The following is a 27,459-nucleotide window of genomic DNA, read 5'->3' as shown; positions in this document are numbered from 1 at the left end:
CCCTGCCCACTTTCGGGGAGGAATAGGTACAACGTAGCTAAAGAGCTCTGTTCGTTCTGCCGTTGATGACCGAACATCAGTTGTTCAGCAGCTGTGTCTTGTTAATTCACCAGATGGTTTGGTTGTCTGTCAAAGGATTTGGTGAAGTATTCTTTCATTTGGTAGCCTCCGAGCTATATTTTCATAGCTTAGCTTAGCTTAGCCTTTTTTCAATTTTTTGGATTATTATGTTAGAAACGGGTTTGACCAGTAACTGGTATTGCAGCAAAGGCTGTAATACTAGGTTGATTTCATTTAAATATGACGAACATTCTGTTTGTTTTCACTGCTGTGGGCAAGTATGTTCCCCCGACTTGACTTGCGAGGAATGTAAGGATTGGGCCGTAAGTAAATGGAAAGTGTTGACCAATCATTTGGATAAAGTAGAGAAAGCTAGGCTTAGGAAAGTGGCTGCTAGAGCTGAGGCTAGAGCTTCTGTGCCCTCTACCCCTAAACTGGCTTTTTCGACACCTTTGACTTCTTGTCCCCCAGTTCCTACCTCTCTCACTCTCCCTGCAACTCCATTACCTGGTTCCCTTCCCTCTGAACCTAGTGCCATCGCCAGTCTCGAGATTCGGATGGATAAGAAATTCGTCGCTTTAGTAAGTACTGTTGCTCAGATAGGAGCTTCTGTAAGAGTTCTTTTGGACAAAGCAGATGAGGATCATAGTGCAAGTGTCGGTGCAAGTGCTAGTGTGTGCACCTGGGTTAGTGTTGTGGAGGGGGTGGCTACTCGTCCCACCGATGTTCCTAGACGGAGGTCCCTGCCAAACCCCCCTGCACCTGGGAGGAGGCAAACCATAAGTCCAAGGGAGGTCAGTGGGGTTTGCCCATGAGTAGTTGCTTCCTCAGTTGAGCCTGTTGCTGGTCCCAGGTATTGACAGACAACCACTGGAAAGGCGTCTTACGGATCACCTAAATTCGATCCCTGTCAGACTCCCCTGCACCTAGGAGGAGGCAAACTGTAAGTCCAAGGGAGGTCGGTGGGGTTTGCCCACGAGTAGTTGCTTCCTCAGCCGAACTTGTTGCTATTTCCCAGGTTTTGGCAACCAATACCTCAAAAAGTGTCCAATTGGATCACACCTTACCTTCCAGTGGTTCGAATTCCAAACCCAAAGGACACGGTCGATGTTTTCAGGGGTCTTCTAGGCCTTTGAAGAGGCATTTTGCAGACGTGCGTCCAGCGGTACCTCGCAAGCGCCATAAGGATTAAGAGCCCTCTTGCAGCTATTGGGACGACAGAGAGCTCTCTTCGGACACCGAGCTCCTATTTGCTTGTAAGCGCCCATTGGCTCATAAGCGCCCATAAGCTCACAAGTGCCAATTGGCTCCCAAGTGCCAGTTGGTTCATAAGTGCCAATTGGCTCATAAGCGCACTTGAGACTCGAGATTCAGACATCCTCATTACTGCAGGTCAACCTGTTCTGGCACCTTCTGTGTCACAGATTCCCAAGGCCGTATCCTCTTCACCTGTCGCTGATCATGCAAAGTCTGCAAGTATATCAGCACCCCAAGACTTCTTTGCTTCCCATTCGCCAACGTTTGGACAACATCTTGGAACTGTTGAAGAACCCTCATCTTTGGAACCAGAAGAACCACAGGAAGATTTGGCGCTTTCCGCTGTATCTTCAGCAGAGGAGGAACCCGAACAGAACAGCCTTCATCAGCTTACTCTTCATTATTGAATTATTTCCTGTTCTGCCTCCCGACATATTTCTCAACCGCGGCCCCTTCTTCCTGGAGCACCACTAGATTCCCGTAGATGGCCCTCTCTATTTCGTCCAAGAAAGCGTTGTCTAGGATTGACTCTTGGCTGTCTGAGAAGGGGGAGTTGGGCAAAGCTGTATTTTGTTCTCCTTGGTTTTCCAAAAGGAGGTGTGTATTCTGTACAACCGGGAAAGCTCCTTCCATGGGAGTTTCTGCTATACTCGTACATGCAGACTGGCCCTGAGTCCTGTCGTGTGTGGACAAGGCGATTTGAGATGGGGCATAGGAATTAGCTTCTCTTTTTTTGTCATGTATACTGAAGAAAAGAGACATGTGGTGTTCTTTAACCACTAAAGGAGTGACACCATCCCAGAGATCTGCTCTTCTTCTCGCTCATCTGGACAGTACCATCCTTTTTTCCTCGATGGCATTAGAATGGGTAGCTACGGAATTGCAAAGGGTTGCTCATGCTTTGCTTGCACAGTCCTCCAAGTAAACGACAGAGTCTAACCGAACACTTGCTGTTTCATTTAAGCCTCAGCCTCTCTCTCCTCTCCAGCCACGGCCCTTTCGAGGTAACAGAGGAGGAGCCTCCTCGCACCCACGCACAAATCTCAGATCAGTTCCCCCTATCAGCAAGAAGTCCTCTTCTAGACCAGTCTCTAGCAAGTGAGACTTCGGTCTTCCGTCTACCTGTGGGCTCCAGACTCCCAAACTTCTGGAGACAGCGGGAGGTCAGATCGATAGAACCATGGGTACTACGGGTTCTCAAGGAAGGATATGCGATTCCCTTCAAAGAGAGTACACCTTTGTTGCCTGTGCCCACTACCTTAAAGGCACACTCGCTAGGCTCCAAGAGTTTTTTTGGCCCTCTCAAAGGAAGTCACAGCTCTTCTCCACAAGAGAGCTATAGAGGAAGTAGGAGACTTGTCATCAAAGGGGTTTTGCAATCGCCTCTTTGTAGTCCCCAAAATCTCCGGGGGTTGGAGGCTGGTCCTGGATGTAAGTGGTCTGAACCTCTTCGTCCAAACCACAAAGTTCAGGATGCAGACGAACAGCTCAGTTCTTGGTGCAGTTTCCTGAGAAGATTGGATGGTCTTGATAGACATGAGAGTCACTTACTTTCATACCCCAATACACTAGGATTCCAGGAAATTCCTGAGATTTGCTCTCAGGACAAAGTTTTCCAATTTCGGGCTCTGTGCTTGGTTGTCAACAGCCCCTCAAGTCTTCACCAGGGCTAATGGGCGTGAAAGTTTGTCTATATCTGGATGACTGGCTCCTATGTTCATCATCCCAGAAGGAGTGCACAGAGGACCTTCTCAGAACCCCACACTTAGCCCAGGATTTGGGCAGGAAAAGTCCCAATGAGCCCCTTCACAGAGAATAGTCTATTTGGGGATGAAGATAGATCTCTCGGGTTTTTCGGGTTTTTCCGTTAGAGAAGAGAATATTATCATGCGCCCAAAGAAGTCCGCCATTTTCTGAGTCTTCAGGCCTGCTCAGCCAATGACTGGATGAGCCTGCTACGGACTCTCTCCTCCATAGAGATGTTCGTTCCTTTGGGGATACAGCATGCAAGGCCTTTGCAGTTCTTTCTGAAGGCCAGTTGGAACAAGAAGATTCTTTCAGACTCCTCCTCATTCCCCCCTCACACAGGAAATAAAAGATCTTCAGTGGTGGCTCACAGAAGGAAGGTTCCACTCACGGAAGTCCCGTCTCATCTGAACCTGAACCTCTCATTGTTCTCCGACACATTGGACCTAGGTTGGAGAGCGACACTAGGATGATTTGGAAGTGTCAGGGAAGTGGTCCCTTCAAGAGAGGAAACTTCACATAAATCTGTAGGAGTTGAAAGCAATTCACCTGGCTCTTCAGCATTTTGCCACAGCAACTCGAGACTCAGTGATTGCAGTTCATTCCGACAATGCTACGGCTCTGGCTTATATTCGAAACCAAGGAGGCACTCGCTCTCTGTCACTGTGCGAGTTAGCCAGGGATCTCTTTCTTTGGGCGCACAACAACAATACACAGATTCTCACCCACTGTGTTCGGGGCAAGTTAAGCGTGTTAGTGGACAAATTGAGCCGTTGCAAACGGGTTCTACCCATGGAATGGTTGCTGAATCCACAGGTGTGCACTGACCTATTGAAGCGGTGGGGAACACCATCAATAGACTTGTTTGCAACGTCCAGGAACCATCGCCTCCCCGTGGTGCCGGACCCTCAGGCTTGGGCAATGGATATGATACTTCAGGAATGGTCACACTTGGAAATGTATGCCTTCCCTCCATTCAGTCTAGTAAGGGACGTAATCAACAGATTCAAGACTTCTCATCATGCATCGATGATCCTAGTAGCTCCCTTTTGACCTCAAAAGGAGTGGTTTCCAGACCTCCTGGAACTTCTGTCGGACTTTCCACGGCTCCTCCCACAGAGGAAAGATCCTCTCAGACAAACTCAATTCAACAGATATCATCAAGGTTCGTCCACTTTCACTCTGGCAGGCTTTAAACTGTCAGGAAGCTTGTTAGAGTGAAAGGATTTTCAAGAGAAGTTGCGTATGCTTTCGCAAAAATGTAGACGCAACTCTTCTTCAAAGCACTACCAGGCTAAGCGAGCAGTTTTTAGGTCGTGTTGGTCGATGTCTATTTTTCGCCCAGGGCAAGGGCAATTGTTGTGTTTAAGCTTTGTTGAGTCATAGAAACACTCCCTGACCACAAAGCTCCCACTGAAGTAGGGACAATCCTGACACTACCGGTCATGTCCCTACGGGTCGAGATGAGCAAAGACCAAGAGTCAGTATCTTCCTGCTCTTGCTCTCTCCCCAGGTAAGGTTACAACAAGCATTACCACAATGCTAGCTTTTCTTTTCTATTTCAAATGCACTTCTTTATAATGTTTTTGGAGTAGCACATGTCCATCCTTCCCACCTCTTATCAGTGTGGGATTCAGCTATGTAATTACTTGGTAAGTGTCATATATAAAAATGACATTATTAAAATAAGGTTCTATATATACTTACCAAGTAATTACATGAACAGAGCCCGTCCCTCCTCCCTGCACATGGACATAGAGCATAAATGAACTGAGCTCTTTAGCTACGTTGTACCTAATCTTCCCCGAAAGTGGGCAGAGCACTTACCTGTACCAAAACAAAAGAGCGCTACCGCGAATTTTCAATTCTTAAGCTGTCGTTTAAAGTAGAAACTATAGCTATGTAATTACTTGGTAAGTATATATAAAAACTTATTTTATTATAAAAATGTCATACAGTATTTCTATTGCAGAGATATTACGCGATACTTTATTATTTCTATTGTCAACTCCTTTTCTGTTATCCTTATTAATACTAAGAACTAGGAACATGGAGAAATTATAGGCAATGTTACACAATCAATTTGCATATCAATTTTAGTGGGAAAAATTTAGGATTATTTAAGCAATCATATAGTTAGATTGTATAGCAAGGGATGTTTATAGTTATTTCCCTCTGGTATATATTGTATTATTGTATACATAAAATCCTTTTTTTATATGTCAGAATCTGACTTCTAGACAAGTTAGAGGACAAAGGATGATGGTGATTTATATCATTGGCAATGACTGTGACAGTATTGATTACTCTTTCAGGGAACTGACTATTTTTCTTTTTTTGTGTATGCCTGTTTGTTGTGGAAAATTACTATAACATCCTCACAATTTTGTTGTCCAGACAGTTAATATTTTTTTATTGTATTCTCTTTTTGAATTTAACAGATTCTATGTATTTGTTTCAGGCCACATTTGATGAATTGCCATATTCGGATCTTGAAAGGCGTGAAGAGGAGACAGTGAAAGAGGTAAGTAGTAGTTATTTTTAAATTTATTGTGTGTATATTGTTTGCATAATAATGTTTATACTATGGATATTTAATTTTGGCTCCTAAGATAATATTTTTACCTTTAAAACTGTAAAACTGCTTTCATTCCTGCTCATTTACTGTGAAATTTTTTTCTTGAACCTGTGTACATAGATTTTCCACAGTTCTGAAAGAAAGTGATTACAAAGAAAGTCTTGGCAATAATACCCAAATTTTTTATTCATTATACTGAGAGATTCAGGGAATTGGAATTCATTCAAAGGTGGTATAAATATAGCAGCTGGAGTGTGAGCGGCACACCTCGTGTCCGCAGGGTTGTTGGCGGACGGCCGTGCAACCTGGCTCCTCACAACGTACCATCTGTAAATGGAATGATGGTACATGAGTACATGAGTATCATCAAAGCAGGACCCGCCGGAACTGAGTCCGGCAGCAAAAGTCTATTTTAACATAGATTTATGCTACGGGATGGTTCACAGCCGTCCGGGTGCCAAACAACCAGGTCTCCAACTTGCACCGCGCAGCTGGAGTGCGAATGGCACACCACGTGTCCGCAGGTTTGTTGGAGGATGGCCGTGCAACCTGGCTCCTGACAACGTACCATCTGTAAGTGGAATGATGGTACATGAGTATCATCAAGGCAGGACCCGCGGAACTGAGTCCGGCAGCAAAAGTCTATTTTAACATAGATTTATGCTACGGGATGGTTAACTAACTAATATTTGTGTTCCAAGCAAGTACTCCATGTTACTCCGCCGTGACTTGTCACTGAAATCTCGTTGTGTCACACAAATATGGAATCGGCGTAATATGAGCGAAATAGAGTGTTTGCATATAGCTCATCTCTCAAATCACCCAAGGCAGTAACCAAATAATGGAAACCGTAAAATATGCCGGAAACCATACCCACGGGAGTGGTTAATTGGACAATAACATACGAGAAACCCGACTAGTCCGCCGGAGACTCCGCCGCTTCAAGCAGGCGTTGTACATAAAGTACCTTTAAAACAACTAATTATATCGTATCGTGAACTCCTATTTGCTTTCACGGGACAGTGTTTGACGCTCCAGCTACTAACTACTATAAGTAGATAGTAGCGAAGCCAACGACATCGCCTGAACTAGTCTGGCCCGAAAGGAAAGGGAGATGAGTGGCGAAACCGGCGAACGGGCAACCGGTCAGGTGAATGCACCCTCGAGAAGCGTTAATGCAACCTCCTATCATGGAGGTGCCGAGGCGCAGCGATCGGCTTTCCCCCTTACGAGGATGTCGCCCAGGCAACGCCGCCAGATTCTGTAATCGTTCAGGTAAAGAAGGACTAGGCTATATATACAAAAAGCAGGAGGTTAAACCTCTTTGTTCTAGCCTACCCTCCAAAACCAAAACTTTGGCCTGGTCAGGAAGGCTAGGATCGAAAAACGCTACAGGTGTGGGAGAGAGAAGAATCTCCGCACTAACCTGAGCCTCACCCTCCAAAACCGAATCGGCCTGGTCAGGTGGCTAAGTATGAATTGAGGAGCCCTCTCACTATCCCAACCTCACCCTCCAAAACCCTAACGGTCTGGTCAGGTGAGCTAAGTGTGAATGAGGAACTCTCTCACTAGCCTAACCTCACCCTCCAAAACCTAACGGCCTGGTCAGGTGGGCTAAGTGTGAATGAGGAACTCTCTCACTAGCCTAACTTCACCCTCCAAAACCGTGAAACGGCCTGGTCAGGTGAGCTAGGTAGCCTGAGCATCGTGTAAAGGCGCATGTCATGCCTGCCTAACCCTCCAAAACCGTATCATGGTCTGGTCAGGTAGGCTAGGCTAGTAACTACCTTTTAAAACCATCCTTGTTACCAGAACAAATTAAAACCTAATATAATGTTAACCACCCATGATGTGGGTTAGCCTAAAAATTATATATATAAACATAAATGATTCGGTGGCAGAGAAGGAACCCGAAAATCATTCAGAGGTAACTTTAGGTACCAAGGTGGCCTACCTCTGACGCCGAATCACTCACATAATACACATAGGCTATAATCATGATAAAAATAATAACACCATCGAGAAAGCACCAACTCACTGGTGGAGGAAAGGAAACTAATAAAAAGACTCAAATTCTATGATCAGAAATAATTGAACCTGGCTCAAGCCATGATACAAAGGTTCCATGCCTCTTCACCAGCCACGTGGTAAATTCTCCAAAATATGCTCCAAAAACTGAAATGGAGTAATTGGATGATATCTAGCAGAATTTTACGTTCTGCTAATTGCGGAGACTGAAGGTCAAAAACGCAACAGAGGCAAGCATAGCCTACGTTCGGCTGCGCACCTGGTGAACATATATTGCATACAGTTCATAAAAACTGTGCCTCTTGCATTTAAAAACCAATCAGATATAGTACTCAACTTAGATGGTGTGATATCCTCACGGGATGACATGATTAAAGCCGTAATACGATTGAAAACACTATAAGAAAAAAGGACACGGTGTTCACGTGTTGTGCTAAGTTTTGGAATGAAGATGGCGCTTGCATGTGTGGTAGGTGGCAGCAAACGGAAGGTAGTAGGTAGAACGGCTCTCCCATGTTGGGGGCTTTGAGAATGGAGAGATCTGTTGGGCCAAAGCATCTGTGATAGTGGCTACCACTCACCCTTAGTGCATACCGACACCATTGTGGTGATCGATCCAGGGTAGTAACCCTGGCATTATGGATAGCTTTTTTCTCTGGTATATTTAGCAATATTTATACCTAGAAATGTGTGCCATTGGAACCATTTCACTGGGTGACACAGGTCGAGCCCAGAAATAGATTTTTCCGTTGTCAAAATCCCTTTTTCTCTAAGTGAATTGCTGGATTTTCTGTAGAGAAATTTATTCTGCGAAGAATACAAACCTTTGTCTTTTATATAGGCTCATTTGTGGCACATGCTTTTTCAAAACATCTATTCTTGTTTATGATATTTAGTTTGTGAAATTTGCTTGTCTTTTCTTGTGTGGCTGAGAGGTTGCAGGAGTAGTGTAGATACCCATTCCATGAAATTTGCTTGTCTTTTCTTGTGTGACTGAGAGTTGCAGGAGTAGTGTAGATACCCTAGGAATGGGTGGGCATGTGTGTGTGTGCAACTCTCCAAATGGCAAAGATTCTGATCCAAATGGAACACGGCTTAGAAGTCTCTGTTGTAGTTGTCATGGTTAACACACTTCCTTTACCCCTTTTGGATTTTGTTGGTGATGTACCTCTAAGGACTTGTCTTCTCTTAGTGAGATTGCTCCTCGCAGTTCTTTGCTGCGTGGTCCAGGGAGTATTTGTCAAAGACTGCGGATGACTGCTGGCTTGTCTCTATTTTTAGTAGGTCAGGCACATGGTTGGTGAGCTCTCTCTCCAGTTTCTTATTGATTGACCTCATGAAACCTTTGCTCCTGACCATGGAAAGCTGGACCAGGCTTTGAGGTTTCTCTCAGAGTCCCAGGAGTTACTGAAGTTTCTCCGACTTTCCCTAGGGTTGACCAGGGAGCCTTCCTTTGTTACTTTTTGGAGCATCTGGCTTAAGCTGGTGCTTCTTTTGCAGTTGCTGTGGTTCTTCCTGCTCTCACCAAGTCCTTGCTTCTGCTGCATAGCCTTTGCAGTGGCTACCACCACTGCTCTTGCTGCTGCAACTCCCAGATTGTAAATTGACCTCAATAGTGATATCCTTGCTTGTTTTGGAAGAGCAGAATGAGAGATGTAGTAGGAGTAAGATGAAGAAGTGCAAGTGTGCATCTCTATTATCCTCCTCCCTAAGCCACCCTTGTATCGGCCATACATGCTTCATACAGTTTTCTACTGGCTGATGAACACCGTCCACACTCAACTCTCATTTCTGAATGCTGCTGAGATTAACTGGCAAACTTTCTAAATGTTTTTATTTCTATTTTCCTTTTGTCACTGAATATTTTGTGAAGAAACAAGAAGGGAATCATTTTCATTTTGTCTGTGCAATATATAAACTTTTTATATACTGTGATGAAATAGAGGATATTAGGAAAAGTTACATATTTTTTAATGTATGTGATATTGCTTTTAAAATTATAATTAATGAAAGGTGAGTGCTTTGACCCTTTTCTGAATAAAAGTTAATTGGAAAGATCTTTTTAAAGTTTGAACTCATGTTTATTCATTCTCTTTTCCAGATGATCCAAGGTCTAGAAAGAAAATTTTCCCTGTATTCTAGTCTCATAGAAGAAATGTCCAGTCTTGTTCTTGTGCATTACAATCAAACCTTTCAGACAGCAAAGGACCCCTATGCCTATCCAAGAGAGGAATTGGAATACCATGCGTGCTGTCTAATTCCAGATACATATCTTGTGTAAGTTTTTGCATGTACTACTTACAGTTGCGATTTTATAAAAATAATTTATTGAAATATCTTTTAAGTCATGTTCATGGATGAATACATATAATCATAGGCTAAAAAAACCATAGTTTTGCTTAAACTTAAGCTAAGATATAGTTCTACTGAAAATGAGTTTTATAAATGTCAGGTGAAAGAGACAGAAAATAAATGTCAGGTGAAAGAGACAGAAAATAATCTTTTTAAAAATTATATGAGATAGATAATAGAGAAGAGACAGAAAATAATCTTTTTAAAAATTATATGAGATAGATAATTTATACAGTACAAATTACTGGGTCCAAGTTGAAAACTCATTCATTGCCTATAGATACCATTATTCCAGATTGTTATCATTCATGTCCAGTGTACACTTATAAAATGTCATCACAGATAGCAAAATCAAGAATAATATAAAGGTCACTGTACAGTGCGTGCAAATGGCAGTAACAGATATTAATATTTTGTGTCAATTCTGTTTTCTCTCTTACAAACTTCTTTAGTGAAGTGACCTCCCAAGCTGCTATTGCCCTTGTCTCATGGTAGGAATGATAGGTCAAGTGTCAACATTCAAATCCTGCTCATCATATAATTGCTCAATTGCTGTTTCAAGAAGACATTCACTGTAGCTTACTTGTTCAGGTTGTTTAGTTGGCATTGGTGTGGAAATTGCAATTTTATAAGAGATTTTAATCCTCTTGTCTGTCAAACATCCTTTCACTGTACAGTATTTATGATTACTTTTATTGCAGATATCACAGTCATTTTGCAACACGGGTTAATGAAGAATTTAGCTGTGACTCGGGCTTTGGTTCAGGTGATCATCAACTACCTTCAAAAGTGTATGCTCCCACATATAACCTGACAGAAAGTAAGTTATCAGAATATTTAAGTCAGAATTATCTAAAACTCTTTATTTCTTACGGGCCTTAGGAAGCCATCCTGAAAGTTTATCAAGACTACAGAATCACTACATAGCTGTTATTGTAAGAGAGGTTCTTTGCTAGAAAATACAAAGATTACTTTGAAAGATTATGTCTCTCTTGCATCAACACAGACTTTACTGTTATTGTGTATAATCTTGTCAACATGATAACCGTGTGGTTAAGAATTGGCAGTGTACTTCTCCAGAATGCTTATTCTTTTTTATGTATTTTAACTTTTTTTTTGTTTCAGTGTTCATTATGAATTTAAGGAGGTATCCAGGAATTAAATGGCAATACTTCATGGGTGAAAGTGGTTTGCATACTGAATATCCTGCTCATAGACCTGGTTTGTATGATTTTTATATTATGATGTTTTGATACCTAATTTTCTTCAGTGTTCTGTATCCTGTATGCTACATTTGTCCTGTTACTTACCAAAAATTAAGGATCACCCCATATGCATAAAATACTTGCAATATTACCTGCTTTATATACCTACACGGAAGGCTTATCTTCAGCGTCTTGAATCCCCTACACACACACTCCCACATCTTGGGTGTCAAGGCCCTTCTGCTGCTATACCTCCTTCCCTCCATCTATCCAACACTTTCTAGGTCTTCTCCTCACTTCCTCCTAGCATTTCCAGGTTGAACAATCTTGTAACATATCCGTTATTCTTTCAATCCACCTGACCATACCAACTTCATACATTCCAATCCAACTTTTCATTTATACTTACATATTTACTATTTACTACTTTGTTGTCCTTCCACATCTCACTCTTTCAATCTTTTGTACTCATGTGTACAGTTCATCTCAGCAAGTTTGACAGTTTAATTTTTTTTTTTTTTTACAAAATATTTGCTTACATCCTGAGAAATTCCTCCTCTTATTTCTTTCTTGTGCTTTATCTTTGATAAATCTCCAACATCCCTTATCCTGGTTCCCATCCAAGTTGCATATAAAATTTACATTTGAGTAGCCTGCTGTGAATACTAATTTTAAAGCCATTTCCTTGTTATCTTATGCTTAACAAACAAGCAATGAAGCTAAAATTAAACGATGATGCATAATACTGAATTAATTTTTTGGGATGAACCTGCTGTTAAAGATGGCATATATCTCCAAGCCGACAAAAAAGATTACAATAATTATTAAATGAATGAAGTGAAGGGCACCCTAGTTGATAGCGCATTTTTAAAAGACATAATCTTTGGAATTCATTTGTTTCTTTTGCAGGTACAAGCATTGGCTCCGATTGTGGACAATCATCACGGCACAGGCATGTCTACGAGGCTACTCTGAGGCCGAAAGGTCGAAACATTGTCTTGTTGTTTGACCTTGGAGGAACTCTTTCTCCAAGGTTACTGATCACTGCCAAAGCTATAGGTATGTTGTAATGCTGCTGCCTTGTTTACATACCGGTTTATGTAATCACATTAAAAAGTGACTCAAGAACGTATAATTTTAGGCTCATTACAGCATTTGTTTAATAATAGGTATGATGTTTTGTGAAATGTAGTGTTGTAATGTATTCAGACTTTTTGGGTACCTTAACATTCACAAAACTAATGTTTGGGTATGTAAGTGTTAAGTTTTCTAGAAATGGTAGTTAACTAAATTCAGTGTAAAAGCATGTTCATACAAAGTACTAATGCCTAATTATTCTAACTTTTCTAAAAATAGTTATAGTGATTTGGGGTATAGTTCGTTCTCTCTCTCTCTCTCTCTCTCTCTCTCTCTCTCTCTCTCTCTCTCTCTCTCTCTCTCTCTCTCTCTCTCTCTCTCTCTCTCTCTCTTCTATGGTGACATTGACATTGTAACCATACGAAACATAATAAACATTCAGACGAGTGAGTCACCAGCTAAAAAGCTTTTCAATTCCAGTATTGTTAATGACATAGGGGAATATGTAACACCACATAAAGAGTATTGTTTAAAACATTTCAGAGAAAGAGATTCTGGACTGAAAATCTTAAAAAGAAAATAAACAAATACTTAAGTTTGTGCTGGAAACTAGTGTCATAGTCCAAAGAGCATTTGACAGTAATTATTTAATCAGTTGGCATAATGCAAAAATTTTATTTAAAAGCAATAACCTAGTGGTTAGAAGAATTGTGGAAAGGGCAGATATTTATAGAACCAGCAAATAAGGGTAACATTTTTCATTCAAGAGGACAAATTCATAAATTAAATGATTTGTAAAAAAATTTTTAGGAGTTTTGCATTTAGGGTTGAAATTAAATTGACCACCCCGATGCTGCTGTGTGAATGATTCTGTGTAAAGGGGGTTTTAAGACATGGTTGTGGTATGACTCTGTTGATGTTTAATACTTTTATGGATAACGTAATGCAGCAAGTCAGATAAAGGATGGGGTTTGTGCATGCAAAGTTGCGAGATAAAAGGACAACAACATCCCAGTAGTAGTTTCTTGCCTGTATGATAATGTAGCAACTATTCTGAACTAAAGTAATGTTTAAAAAACTGATTGGCATAGATAGAAATAAAGAAGCATGCAAATTAATCCATTAAATCTATGGTAAATGTTGATAAACCTTGTTTGCTTCCCAATGTTAATCAGGGAGTTCCTTCTATCTTCATGCAGGCTTATTTTTGATCTTCATGTACTTACATGACATATAAGGTCATAACCACTTAACGCTTAATGAATCATTTGCTCTATCTTTGCAGGTCACCAAATAATTTCTACTCTCACATCAAAGGATCACATTGCAATATTGGGTGTTGCAAACACAATATCCATGCCTTCTGCCCCCTGTATGAGAACTAGTCTGGTACTTGCAACACATGATGTCAGGCAAACTGTCAGGCATTTCATTGACTATATTGAGATAAAAGATGGTAAGATTTTGCTTTTTATCAAGGAACTAAATGACATTTTAACAGAAACCATAGTAAATGGATCTCTTCATTATTTCATCATAGCTATACTTTCTGTTCATCTGCAGTTTGTTGTAAATAACTGAATGACACCAAATGCTGTACTAGAATTCATAGTAGGTTTGGAAGGGATTTTTAATTTACTAAAGTACTTGATATGTTGAATTATATTAGGAACATCATAAATCTTAACAAATTCTCCTCTATGATATCCTGTGATCTCAAAAATTAAAGATTTAAGTCTGTTGCCAACCTTGATGCCTTAACCCTTGGAGATTTTGGTCACTGTATTTATTTTAACGAAATGCTGATTTTGGTCTTATTTTTAAGCTGATGAAATGTACTTTTGTGTAACATGGTAAAAATTGAAAACAAATTATATTTTTGACACTGATGCATTTAAGTTGGCTGTAAAAAAAAGTTTTAATCCTAAACAGATATTTTTGAAAGTTATAAACTTGTAGAAATTTGTAAACTCTTTAACATGAAAAAGATATACAGTATTTCCTTATAAAGGATTTGTATATCATTACTAATAATGCCTGTTGTTGCAAATAAAAATGTAAGGAAAATTTTGGAGCATTTTATGTTATTTTCTGTTTAGAGTTATTTTAATGATGATTACTTTGTGAAAAGCCCCTTCTTTTATGGGAGATATCAACACTAAGCTAAACAACCTTTTCAGGCATTATGCATAGGTGACATATAATTTTTTTCGTTTTATCAGTACACTGTACTGTAAATTGTTTAAAAAAGAAATGCGCTAATTTCAGTTTTGAATTTTTTTCATTTCAGAACCTACTAACCACACTTTGGGTTTGACAACTGCCCTTGATGTAATAAGTAACTGGTCTTCAGAGTTGTCTTCTACAGATGCATCGGTGCTACTTGTTTATGTTAGTCAAGGAGTGTTAGGAGCCCAAGAGAAAATTCGAACAATTTTAAGAAATGTGGCAAATAAGTTGCAAGCTATTACATCCCAGGTTGTCATCAGTGCCTTTGGGCTTGGGCTTATTTATGGTAAGTATATATTTTTTGTCGCTCTATCTTCTGCTGTCATGAGTATTAAAGTTCTAAAATTGATGTAAACTAAAAGTGACTTACTTAGGGGGATTCATGATTAAGGCTGAGCTACCTAAGGTTGGAGTGAGGCTGTAACTTCCCATTCTCTTTCTCTGACTGATGCTGCTAAAGGGCAGATGCAGTAATTAAAGTTACGCTTCATTAATGCAGTTTGTTTCCTTATTCTGTCATATGTATAATCATTGAGTGATTGTTCAATTTACTAATGTAATTCTTTTATTGGTGAGATGCTATTACATGTTTTATATTCTGGTGAAACCCTCACTTGTGTTGACAATGCATACGCTATGGTTTAATTGCTTTCTGTATGTATAACTTCAGAGCATATTTGTGTTCTTTTGCCTGGATGTTTACATGTGCTGTTAGAATTGACTAACATTTTATTTTACTTTCCACTTAAACACCTGATAAGTCTTCACCTTTGAAGTGGAAAACAAGATAGTGTTATTAGAGTCATTACTTAGTGATAAATTCTCGAAGCTGTGACTGTATGAGCATACTAGTAAAAGATTACCCAATTTTTGTTATTCATACCAAGCTATAGAAATACTTGAATAAGAAATGAAAACCTGTTCAAGATGCATAATAGTTTGTGCAGTTTACATTTACATATAGGTTTTGCTAAAATTGAGTAATATTATTTGTTTTTTTAAACAAATTCGTGGTAACTTGCATTGAAGATTATTAGATTTGACGAACAGCATTCAATTTTATCTCCTATTCATGTTTTGCATGATTTTTAGGTCAAGAACCTTTGCATGAACTTCTTGGTGATTTGAATATTTATTTTTTATCTCTCAGTTAACTGTCTTTCATGGCTACTCTCATTTTTAAGACTCAAAAATTTCTGTCCAGTTTTCATATGTAAAGAAAAAGTTTGATTGTTGCAATAGGTCTCATGATACTCACACACACACACACGTGCTCTCTCTCTCTCTCTCTCTCTCTCTCTCTCTCTGAATTGCATTTAGTCTAGGTTTTCCTTAATGCTGTTTTGCCATCCGCGAATAGGTGAAGCCGCAAATCCAGAACCGCGAATAGGTGAAGCCGGAAATCCAGAACAGCGGATAGGCGGGGGTCGACTGTACTGTAATTATCTTATACGAGTATGGCATTTCATATATTAAGACTTTCGGGATACCCTAATACTGCTCTGTGTGCTGAGGGTGCCTCAGTTGGGGTGAAGTAAAAGACTACTTTTATTTATTTACTGAAGACAAATCATCAAAGGAATAACATAATGTTACTTAAACAAAACAGGATGTGTTAGAAATACAGGCAGTCCCCGGATTACGACGGGGGTTCCGTTCTTATGCCGCGTCGTAAACCGAAACTCGTTGTAAACACGAAAAATCGTCGAAAATCATAAAAAATCCAAAGAAAACCTTACTTTTAATGCTTTTGGTGAATTGCAAATGATTTAAACTTCATTTTTATTGAGTTTTTCATCAAAAACCTCCAATTTTTTATTATTCTGCCGTTTTGGAGCCATATTTCTTCCGTCGGATTGGTGTCGTAAGCGTCATAACCCCGGAACGTGCGTCGTAAACTGGGAAATAATTTCTGATGAATATATTTGAAAAGCGTCGTAACCTCGGAACATCGTAAGCCAGACCTGTCATAAACCGGAGACTGCCTGTTCACACAAAGCAATGTAGAACAAATCAAAAGTCATAGAACAAAGTAACAGCCCTCAAGTGTAAAGGGATTGATTATTAATACAAACAACCAACTGTGCAACTAGTTGTAATGCCTAGTTACCCACTAAATTTTCCAGTGGTTGAGAATAGAATACTGTAAATGTATAAAAACAAAATCATACATGCACACACAAAATCCAATCTTGCCCTCTGCCAGTTCCACAGGGTGCTCCAAAGGACCTTGGGTCAAGTGGATGATGTATTTATATAGGATTATCCAAAGATCTGTAAAGCTTTATACATTTCCACCAGTTTTATGGTGGGTTAAATGTTTTTAAGGAACTCTTCTTGTTGCAATGTGTTGTTTACCATATGTAGAATATTAAGGTTATTTTTTTTGTGGAACTTTCTGAAATTGGAAAGTAGCTTTGATATTCATAAAAATGTAAACAAGCATATTTCCCAAAGCCTTGAATCCTAATACTGCACTTATTATAAAGCAGTTTCACAAAACTGCTGGGTTAAATCTCAAAACACTGTAGGCTAGATTTGTATAATGGTAGATTACCAAGCTGTAACAAATGAGATGGTATCCCCATGCCTCTTGTGATAGCTCACCCTTATTTAGTAACCTCTTGTGGTATCCTATTGGTACCAATCTTTTTGGAAAGGTTTTCTCTCTTTAAAAATAGTAGGTATAACGTTTGTAAAATACACATTCTCTGAGGAGCAATCCATCCACTATGAAACCTTCACATGAACAGGGGGGGGAAAAACTCTCAGAAGAGCTGTCTCGTTCTTCTCTAAACCTCTGTATGAATGTGGATGGGGGTGTGGCCCTGCCGTGGCAACATTTTTGAGCGGAAATGTGAAGGAATGAAGAAACTTCCACATACTTGACACTCCTCAAACTAAGTAGAAGAAACTCCAATAGACAGGGGATGGAAGAAAGCAGTGAAAGCAACCAAAGAGAGTTGTATCTCAATTGTGCAACAATTGTAGAAAGGACACAGCAGTGCAACATCTGCACAGGCATGCATCATCTGCACAGACGTGCATTTTCATCTTTGCAGAACAAATCTTTGGCTAAGGATGATCGGAAAACTGCAGTTACGTCAAAAAAGTCACAGCTGTGCAGCATTGTGGCAAGGGCAAGGCTACATGTGCCTACCTCGGGCCTCTCTCTTCTTCCTCATACAACATGAAGCAAAAAACAAGGTCGTGTAACATTGCACGGCCGGGAATTCTTCCTTCCTTGGAGAACGTATCTTCAGCTTAGACGTCCGGGAACTGTGGTGGCATTGCTGAAAATGACAACTAGGAACTGTTCTCTAAGGAAAATGCAGTCTTAGAACGCTAGGAACTACTCTGGCACTGAAGAAACGCTCATCCGTGTCCCGAAGGACTACGGAAGGAAGGGGAAAGACGACGATCTGGGCGGGAGCAGCACTGATGGCAGATGTACGGTGGGGGAGGCATGTCTAGGGAAGACACAGTTGTGGCCTAGCAAAGACAAAGGAGAAGGCTCGACTTCTGCAAATCCAACATTGAAAGCCGGGCGGTGGAATGAAGTAGCTCTTGAAGCTATGACACACAGCAACAAAGCACACACACCCAAACTGAAACGACTGGCTGAACTTGGCTTGTGGGCTGCAGCTCTAATGGGGAGTCTTCTTTCTCCAGTCACATTGTATTCTTCCTCCCAATGTCTCTAGAAGGGTAAGAAAGAAGATGGTGAAACTGTGATAAAGTGTATGACAAGGAAAAGAGCAAGGGAGGCAAAGGAACTTCAGAGAAAGCTTCCTGGGACTTCTGATCTTTAAAAACAGGAATGAGAGGAGGGATCATATAAATGCCTGACTCCCCCTCCCAGAGACAGACGGAACATGAACCATAGACACAACAGCTACTGGTCTTGGAGACAACTCCCATATGTAAACCGAAGGTTTGTATGTTAGGAAAAATACAAATTACTTAAAAAATTTGTCATATTTGCCATTTAGTGAACATTAGAATTATATGCACACACACACACACACACACACACACACACACACACACACACACACACACACACACACACACACACACCACTCAAGATACTCATGAATTAAACACAAGACTACTCTGGGTATCAGCACCAAAACAGAAAAATCTTTGCAAGAACGCAGAATCTGGTTAACACACAGAACACTATCACAGTGCTATCTTGACACACACAAACAACCATTTGCAAGTGCAGCTGGGAACACAGTGGCCAAGGTAGGCCAGCAGAGGTCAGAATGGTACCTGAGCCTATCTGATAGGTTTTTGTTTTTTAGCTAGTAACAGCTAAAGCATGAGATGTGCTGGAAGACTCCATTCATGAAAGATACGGCTTGTATACCTAGTAAAAATAAAGATTTCTTAAAAATTTGTATTTTTATAGTTTTTCAGTGTTTTTGATAAAGAACTTAAAATAAGAGCGTTTCTTTTTTTTCTTGTAGATTGAATGTAACATGAAGTATTTTTTATTATATTGCAGGTGAGCCGTCCGTACATAAACAGTTTTTAGAAGCTATAGCATACCAGGAGTTTGATAAGTACCATATCAAAACAACAAAAGTTCCGAAGATAGGGCGAGTTGTAGAGTTTGACTCAACCCTAAGTGTTGGACCAATAATCAACAATTTTTATGATGCAGTGCACGAACCTCAAGACTACAAATCAAATTCCCAAGCTCTTGTTATTTCTGAACCATATTGGGATGAGGACAGTAGAGGTAAGTGTTTTCTTTAGATACATGGTATAATTTTATAGCTAACATTCTTACTGTAAGTAAATTAGAGCTTTACGGTATCAGGTGGGTTATTCCTTTGGCTTTTCAAGAAAACTGTAGCATATTTGCCATTTGTGGCTTGTAGCTGTAGACATTTTTCACTGGTTTTTACGCCTTGTCGAGCATTACATTATTCATTACCAGTTAAATTGCTTCTACTGCTATTAGAACAAAAAATATAAGTAAGATGCAGGAAAGCAAAGCACAATGTAAAGTGGAATAATAAAAACAGGAGATGATTAGCATAGCAGGAGAAGAACAGAGCAGCATAACAAAGGTTAAAAATAAAATTATTTGGAAGAAACATAAGAAGAATGGTAATAATAGCAGGAAGGAAAAGAATAATATAATATAATATAGTAATATATGCATTTGATAGTAATATTTACTTGACTGTACTAAGAAAATGTGTACATAAACTTGGCAAAGTTGACTTAAATGCCCTGAAAATATGAGGACCAGGATGTAAGATGAGATGTTGGCATAAGGCCTTTACTGAGCTCACCTAATTACCTTGTACAATCACAACACAGTCAAACCCCATATAGTCAAACATTATTTTGATATACTGTTTGGTGAAGTAACACTACTAAAAAGCTATATTCTTAGGATATCAAATAGGTATTGTCATTACTCCCTGATACTGCAGTATTACTTTTTAGGCCACCGGTTAACAACATTGGTATTAGCGGCTGAAATACTGTAATATGGGTAAAATTCACCCTTTTTTTTTTTTTAGCTTACACAGGCAGTAAATGGAAGTAGGGTTCAGTTAAACTATTTTAGATGGAAATGGCAAAAAAAAGCAAAAGAGACTGGAGAAAAGACCTTGGCAGGGCTGGACATTGCAAAAAAAGTAAGTTTATTAATCCTTATTTCCCTGAAGGTTCAGATGGTGTTTGGGTGGTGAGACTACCATCTGCTTCTTCTTCATGGTAGACAAGGGGTTGTTGATCCTGGGAACATTAAGACTGCAGTAGTAGGCATATTTTTTGTAATTACTGTACTCAGGTTATTTTGTAACAAACATCAAAACAAGGTTATTTTGTAACAAACATCAAAACAATTTCAATTGGTCATTTTCAAAAGTTGAGTCTCCTTTTTGTCACCAATCTCATAGCCATCACATTTCTTATCAGAGAGTTAGTTGCAGTATTAAAGTTTGCTTATTTATTTTCTAATGGTGCCATACCTGTTAAATTGCCCATCCACTTGTTATCTTCCTATTTAAGTAAATATTTGGCTTTGGTAAAGCAGTGCTTTGTTACTATATATGAGCACATCAAAATCTTGTGTGTTGAAGGAATTGTGCATTTTGAGGAATACACAAAGGTTCATCCTTTCTCCTGACCCGTCAGTAAAGAGTAAAGCTGGGTAGAGGAAGGTAGATGAGGTAGTAGAGGTACAAGTGCTTTTTTTTTTATATTAAAATTTGTCTGCTGCTTGTAATACTAAAGTAATAGACTTTAATAATGTATTAGTTTTTATTTTAGATAATACAAAATTTGTATGTTACAAAAGAAAAATCTATCTGTAATGATAGGATGTTTTGTTTAATTTTTGTTGTGTGCATAGAAAATTTCATAAATAATGATAGATTATAAATTTAGTTTGAGTTATGGTCACTTTGTTTTCATGAAGGCACCTTTTTGTTTATTAATATAGTGTAAAGATTGCATTGAGTTTTACATTTATAATGTGTAATCATAGAATAATTTTACTTCTTTTACATCTTTTAGGTATGATTGTATCTCTAACCCAGAGTATTCAGACAAGTGAAGGGACTCTGTTGGGCATAATCGGTATTGATGTTCCTCTGGCTAGTCTTCTTGAAGATGTCACACACTATAGTTCACCTGCTCAGTCATATGCTTTTGCTATTGATTCCAAGGGTAAGTACTGCCTCTTTATGTTAGTAAACTTCTGGTTAGGTTGTTGGATTATGATTCATGCTACAGTGAAGGATTTATTATCACAGTAGTTATTCTTGGTAGCATTATCTGATGAGGCTTACTTAGCAATAGATTGCTGTGAGCTAATTTAATAGTGAGAGATAGAAAGAAGATGAAGGAAGAACCAGTCAATAAAATAAAAGCATGGAAGCTGAAAAGTAAAGAAGTTAAAGAGTGATATCAAGAAAAAGTGACTGCAAACAGAGCACCTGAAAGTTGTTGGTGGCAACAACTGAAAGAGGACATACAAAAGGCAGTAGAAGTTTGCTGGGTGACATCAGTGAAGGGTTCTAGAGGCAAAAAGAGATGGTGGTGGAATGAGAAGTGAAGCTGCCTTCAGCCTCAATGGGACATGGACCGAATCAAATAATGATGTAGTCGATGGGGTATAAGGCTGAATTCCAGTAAAATGAAAACACTATTGATTAGCAGATCTTGTACAGATTTTCCCACCCCATCCTCCCCTTCAGGTGGATGGAACTTTGCTGAATGAGTCTGAAGCTTTATCTATTCTGGGTGTAACTTTTGATTCACATCTTACTTTTGAGAAACATCTAATGAAAGTTTTACCAAATGCTGCATGAAGTTAGGTATTGTTCTTAAGGCCTGGTATATAAAACAGTGATAAAATCAGTGCAACATGTTTTAGGTCATTTGTGCTTCCTTTACTAGAATACTGTTTTCCAGTGTGGATGTCTGCTTCTGCCAGGATTTATCTCTTTTAGGTTGAGTGGTTCATGGCTGTAGGTTTATGTTTCCTAATATTAGTAGTTATGACTTGGACCACAGACGAATGGTCTCTTGTTTGTCACTTTTTCACAAGTTGTATTATAATAGACATCTTTCATATTCACAATTGATCTTCAATCCCCTTTTCCTGCTGGGAGCAACCAGATTCACTAAACAGCAGTACCAATATGCAGTAAATGTGTCTTGCTGTCGAACTTTTCAATTCCAGAGGTCCTTTATTCCTCTCACCATTGGACTGTGGAACAGTATCCCTGAGTATGTCGTGCAGTTGGAACTTCAAAAGTTCAAGCAAAATTGCAATGCATTACTGCCCTAATGCAATTCTCCTTGCTTTTTAATACATTTTTATCTATTTATTAATTTAATTTATTTTTTCTTTTAATAAGTGAGATCTCTTCTTTTTGTGTTTCCCTTTACCTTCTCGTACTTCCTAATGAACATCATATTCTTTAGAAGCTTGAATTTCAAGTCAGTGGCCCCTGTGGGCTCCTTCCATATGAATAGGGTCCATCTTCTGAATATAATTAATAATAATAATAATAATAATAATAATAATAATAATGCATAACTGTGGGTTTGCTTCTCCTTTTTAAGACCCATGCTACTATGAGTATTTTTTAATAATAATAATAATAATAATAATAATAATAATAATAATAATAATAATAATAATAATAATAATAATAATAATAATAATAACTGAAAAGAAGAGACTTGCGAGAGTCTTCAAGCTTTTGCAGAAAACAGACAGGGAAGAGATTAGAGTTGTGTGCAGTACTAGGAAAGGAGAAAGGGGGCTGCAAGGCTAAGAAGCAGGGGGAATGGAATCAGAATGTCAATATAGTAGAGAGAATATTCTGGATAGCAAAGTGCTTGAGGAAAGATATACAAGGGGCAAAGTATACAAAAGATAAAATGGACTTATTAAAGTTGAAAATAAATAGGTATAGGAATATTGGTGGCAGTATTTTGGAAACCACCTGAATGAATAAAATTTTGATATTTCAGAATTAAAATCTCTTCTTTTATCATATACTTTAGTGAAAAATGTATGATTACTAGCTTTAATATCTATGTTTAAAATAAGCCTGCTTTATGTAAGTTCCTATCGGTATCAGAAATTTCAAGAACTCTTGGATAAATAGAGTAAACAAAATATATCCTTATTATTTAGGGATAAATCATTAGTAGCTCTACAGATAACAAAAAAAAAAGACCTTGTCAATTTCACTCTTAAACTGCGGATTTGGGGATAAACTCCTTGTGCCATAAACTTCCACATCATTAGCTCTGTGCTACAAACATAGCAGTCATCATGGTAGAGATTTGGTTGATTTTGACTCTTAAGTACAGAATCTGAACTCAACAGAAAAATATACCATAGACAAAGTTAATTGTTGTCATGCTTACCAAGATGTCATTCTAACAAAGCATGGTTTTGAATCCTGGTATTTGCACATGATAAAAGAATAGTCTGTGGTGAATTCTTCCATGTAACCCCTCTGATTTATTTTAAACACATTTGCTCCAACTCACTGGGCAGCAGTTGACGCTCATTGCAATTGAAGGAAGAGGTTCCTCTAATGAGAGAATTCTCACTAGAGAAATTACTTTATCTTGAATGAATCAGCTTTTAGCTAATTTACACCTTCTTAGTCATTATAACATTGATAAACTTATGCTTGTATTTGTAAAACAGTTATTTTTAATTTTGTATCATTAGAGGTATTTGTATGGGGACATTAATGTATTTATTTTCTACTTCTAGGGAACGTCTTGAGCCATCCCAGACTTGGCCGTCCAGAAAGATGGTCATTACCTTTAATTCCTACAGATGTTGTACTACTTGAACAAACACCAGGTTTTCATATTATCAGAGATGACCTGGTTAACCTCTCCTCAGGTCACAGATACACTACTCAAAGTTTATACGACCAAATTGGAGAGGTAAGTAAATTTGAAGATATTCTTATGAACATCCATCCCCATGACATATTTTCCATGTTGACCTTTTTAACTTCATGTCATATGAATTGTCAGCAAGCCCACAGTACTAGTGTAAAAAAGAGCTATATTTTCCTTTTAGGGAACAGGAATAGTGGTTGTAAGTGTACTGCACAAAGTTTGTAAACTACCAGTCTAGAGGCTATATTGTTGTAGAGGTATACTTTTAACTTACAGAAAGGATCTCAGCAATGCTAGTGAAACCACAGTAAAAGAGTTGCTAGAAAACCTAGAGAAAAAAGATGTTAGCAAGGAGATTTAAAATTCCTGGGAAAAGGAAGATTAAGGAGTTATTGTCAGTACAGTAGTTGCTTCCAATCTTTTAAAAAGTCTGGAAAATACTAGGCTACATTAAATAAAAGTTTATTACCAGGAAAATTGAGATAATACTAACTTCATTTAATGCAAATTACACCCCCCTTAGAAGGGAGGCATATAAATGCATGAGAGGCACTACAGGTAAGTGCAACCATACCAATATTATCAATCGAAAAACCCTGGACATCAGAGGGGGCTAGTACACCTCAATTTATACTCTGTAAAAATATCAATTACCGTATTTGCCAGTGTATTAGAAGCACTTCTTTATTTTTAAACGTATCAAAAAACTGCCCTGCGCCCAATGTGGCTGTATTACAGATGAAAGACCAAGTGCCATAGCTAGGCTAGGTCTAGCCCACGGCGAGCATACAGTACTGGGTAGGCACAAAAATTGTTTCTAATAAAAAAAACATTAAAAAAACAAGCCTAATTATTACAGTAAATTGGGTTACTAATAATAAAATATTAAAAACAAGCTGAATTATCAGTCTGTTATCACAAATTTACAAAAAATTGCTTATGATATGTTGGCAGTTAGCTTGTCAGCCATTTGCAATGAGTGGATGTAAACAAAATAATAGCGCCGCCCTGGTGGCCTGTCACGGTAACACAGAAATGTGTATTTGTCGTAAATTTCATACAGAGTCCATACTTTATTGCAGTATACTCTCACAATATTTTATTTCATGCACAGCATCATAGATTTTTTCATACAAAATCAATTTAAAATATCTTTCAATAAATGTATGATGAAACTTACAAAAAAAAAAATTTTTCTACAAAATATCCTTGTAAAATAGGGGTGCATCTTATGTGAGGGTGCGTCTTATATGCTGGCAAATACGGTAAGTGGTCAGTGGATTGAATCATTTAAGTTACTCTATTTGCTTAAAGTAGTAACCAAACTGGATCCAGCAAATGTAAAATAGAACTAAAAAGGTTCAACACCAGCCCCTTTGGAAACCTCTTCCCATATAAGATAATCTCATTTTGGAACAGATTACTACCAGGGGTTATGAAAAGTACATCTACTTGTAAGTTCAAGAATAATTAAACAGAGTTATGGACTTTCTCATGTAATTTTTCTATTCCCTCAGATGGACTACTAAGTCTCAAAGTTTGAGGCACCTCTGCCCATGTAATACCATGTACCTTTTTAGACTGAAAGTCACAGAACATATCTCCTCCAGTATACAACTAGATGGGAATTGATGATCAGCTTGGTTTGGTTGATGACCTTTGACATTGAAACTTCCATGACATCCTTGTCACTGTGAATCTTCTAATGTGGATTCTTTGGTATTTTGGGCACTCTTACTCATGTGTTATACAATTGTTTTTAGGAAAAATTTGTGAGTTCTTAGCTCCCATTTGTCTCAGCCCCTAAGCAAGGAGCTCTAATCGCAACAGATTGAATTTTGAAAGGTATGATCTTCAGAAGTTTCAGGGCTGTCTTGGCTCAAAGCTTGAGGTCACAGTGTCCAGTCATTGTCATTTCATACACCATAGTTCCTGCAAGAGAGTAGATATCTCAGCTGCTACTGTGCATAAGAAAATTTCCTTCTCATTGCTTCCCACTTAGAATAGCAGTTAAAGTCTTAATGGCACAAACGCCTTTTAAGATGAGCATTCCTGTTGATATCTTATTGGTTCCAGCTCTGGTGTCCATTGTATTGGCAAGGGAAAAGTAAAAAATGCACTGAAGTTTTCTGTACAGCGCATGATGCTGTATGAAACTTTCAGCCGCAGCCCATGAAACTCACAGCTGCGGCCTATAAAACTTTCAGCCACGGTCTGGTGGTGGCCTGTGTTTGCACCTATAGCGGTGCCAGACACACGATCATGTCTAACTTTAGCCTTAAATAAAATAAAAACCACTGAGGTCAGAGGGCTGCAATTTGGTATGTTTGATGATTGGAGGGTGGATGATCAGCATACCAATTTGCAGCCTTCTAGCCTCAGTAATTTTTAAGATCTGAGGGAGGACAGAGAAAGTGCAGACAGACAGACAAAGAGCCATCTCAACCATTTTCTCTTACAGAAAACTAAAAAGAGTAGAAATCTTGGTAATGGCTGTAGAGTGATTCCCATCATGGTGCAAGTCACTACTCAGAATGACTGACTGAAAGATTGAACGGATGATTATTATTATTTAAGAGTTTAACCAAATTACTGAGTCCACATAACCCAAAGTGCTTGTCTTTAATAACAGAATTGAAATTTTATCTATTAACTTATAGTTATTTAAAACTTTTATGACTGATTAAATTGAAAATGGAGAGTTTATCAAAATTTCCATGATTGGTCAATATCAAGAAACTTTGCTGTGGTAATGGTAGCAGGATTGAATGGGAGTGCACCTCCTGTTGGACTAAGCACTCTTCTTAGCCCTGAAGTTGACCATTAGTGAAGCAGAGGGGCTGATGGTATTATCCATCGGAAGGTCAAAAGAAAGGAACTAAACCTCTGTTTCCAGATCTGCCTTGGGTTCTGTCATCAAGACCATGTTATTAGGCATCTGCTGCCCCTGTAACAAAGATTGATTAGATCAATCCTGGGACTCAAGAAAGAAGCTTTGTTTGCAGGGCCAAAGGGTCTCCAAAAGGTCTCCATCATTGGAGAAATCATTTGTAGATGAAATCATTAGAAGGATCTATTCCAACTTCTCAAATCTAGCTCTCTTGGTTGGAGTGTCCTGGTCCCGACAGCTTGGTCACAGATTGCAGGCCCAAAATGAGGCGTCTGGTGAGGTGCAGGTCTAATATGGTGTAAGACTAGTGTACTCTAGGTCGGTCATGGACTAGCATGGATCTGGTCTGGCTAATGTTATTCGTGACATGATTCATGACAGGAAAAAAATTCTGTTCTCTAGACATGTCATGGTTCTGTCCCTTGCTAGCTTTGGTTGTGGCCAATACTGCCTTGTATGTAGTCTCGTGAATAATGTTGATGTGGTGGTGTAGCCATGCTCCCAATGTGGTTTTCTCACTAGAGCAACTGTCCTTTCACATGGCAGTCCCATTTCTTTGAAGCTCTTGTTAAGCACAGTGTTGCAGAGACTCAGTGAATCTTAGAACAGGAACATGTTACAAG

General features: G+C 38.8%; 1 protein-coding gene across 2 annotated transcripts in view; it reads left to right on the top strand.

The window, feature by feature from the left end:
• The window catches only part of LOC136835695 (VWFA and cache domain-containing protein 1), a 60,545-nt gene that overhangs the window by 6,934 nt on the left and 26,152 nt on the right, over nucleotides 1-27,459 (top strand). For both annotated transcript variants that reach the window (XM_067099551.1, XM_067099547.1), the window contains exons 4-13: nucleotides 5,525-5,587; nucleotides 9,771-9,946; nucleotides 10,723-10,841; nucleotides 11,147-11,242; nucleotides 12,136-12,285; nucleotides 13,589-13,759; nucleotides 14,594-14,818; nucleotides 19,046-19,282; nucleotides 21,079-21,231; nucleotides 23,810-23,988. In XM_067099551.1, coding sequence (XP_066955652.1) covers nucleotides 5,525-5,587; nucleotides 9,771-9,946; nucleotides 10,723-10,841; nucleotides 11,147-11,242; nucleotides 12,136-12,285; nucleotides 13,589-13,759; nucleotides 14,594-14,818; nucleotides 19,046-19,282; nucleotides 21,079-21,231; nucleotides 23,810-23,988 — 1,569 coding nt within the window. The remainder of the gene's footprint in view (nucleotides 1-5,524; nucleotides 5,588-9,770; nucleotides 9,947-10,722; nucleotides 10,842-11,146; nucleotides 11,243-12,135; nucleotides 12,286-13,588; nucleotides 13,760-14,593; nucleotides 14,819-19,045; nucleotides 19,283-21,078; nucleotides 21,232-23,809; nucleotides 23,989-27,459) is intronic.

Source organism: Macrobrachium rosenbergii, chromosome 4, assembly GCF_040412425.1.
Source record: "Macrobrachium rosenbergii isolate ZJJX-2024 chromosome 4, ASM4041242v1, whole genome shotgun sequence".
In the NCBI taxonomy this organism is placed as follows: domain Eukaryota; kingdom Metazoa; phylum Arthropoda; class Malacostraca; order Decapoda; family Palaemonidae; genus Macrobrachium; species Macrobrachium rosenbergii.
This window is presented reverse-complemented; position numbering and strand designations above follow the sequence as displayed.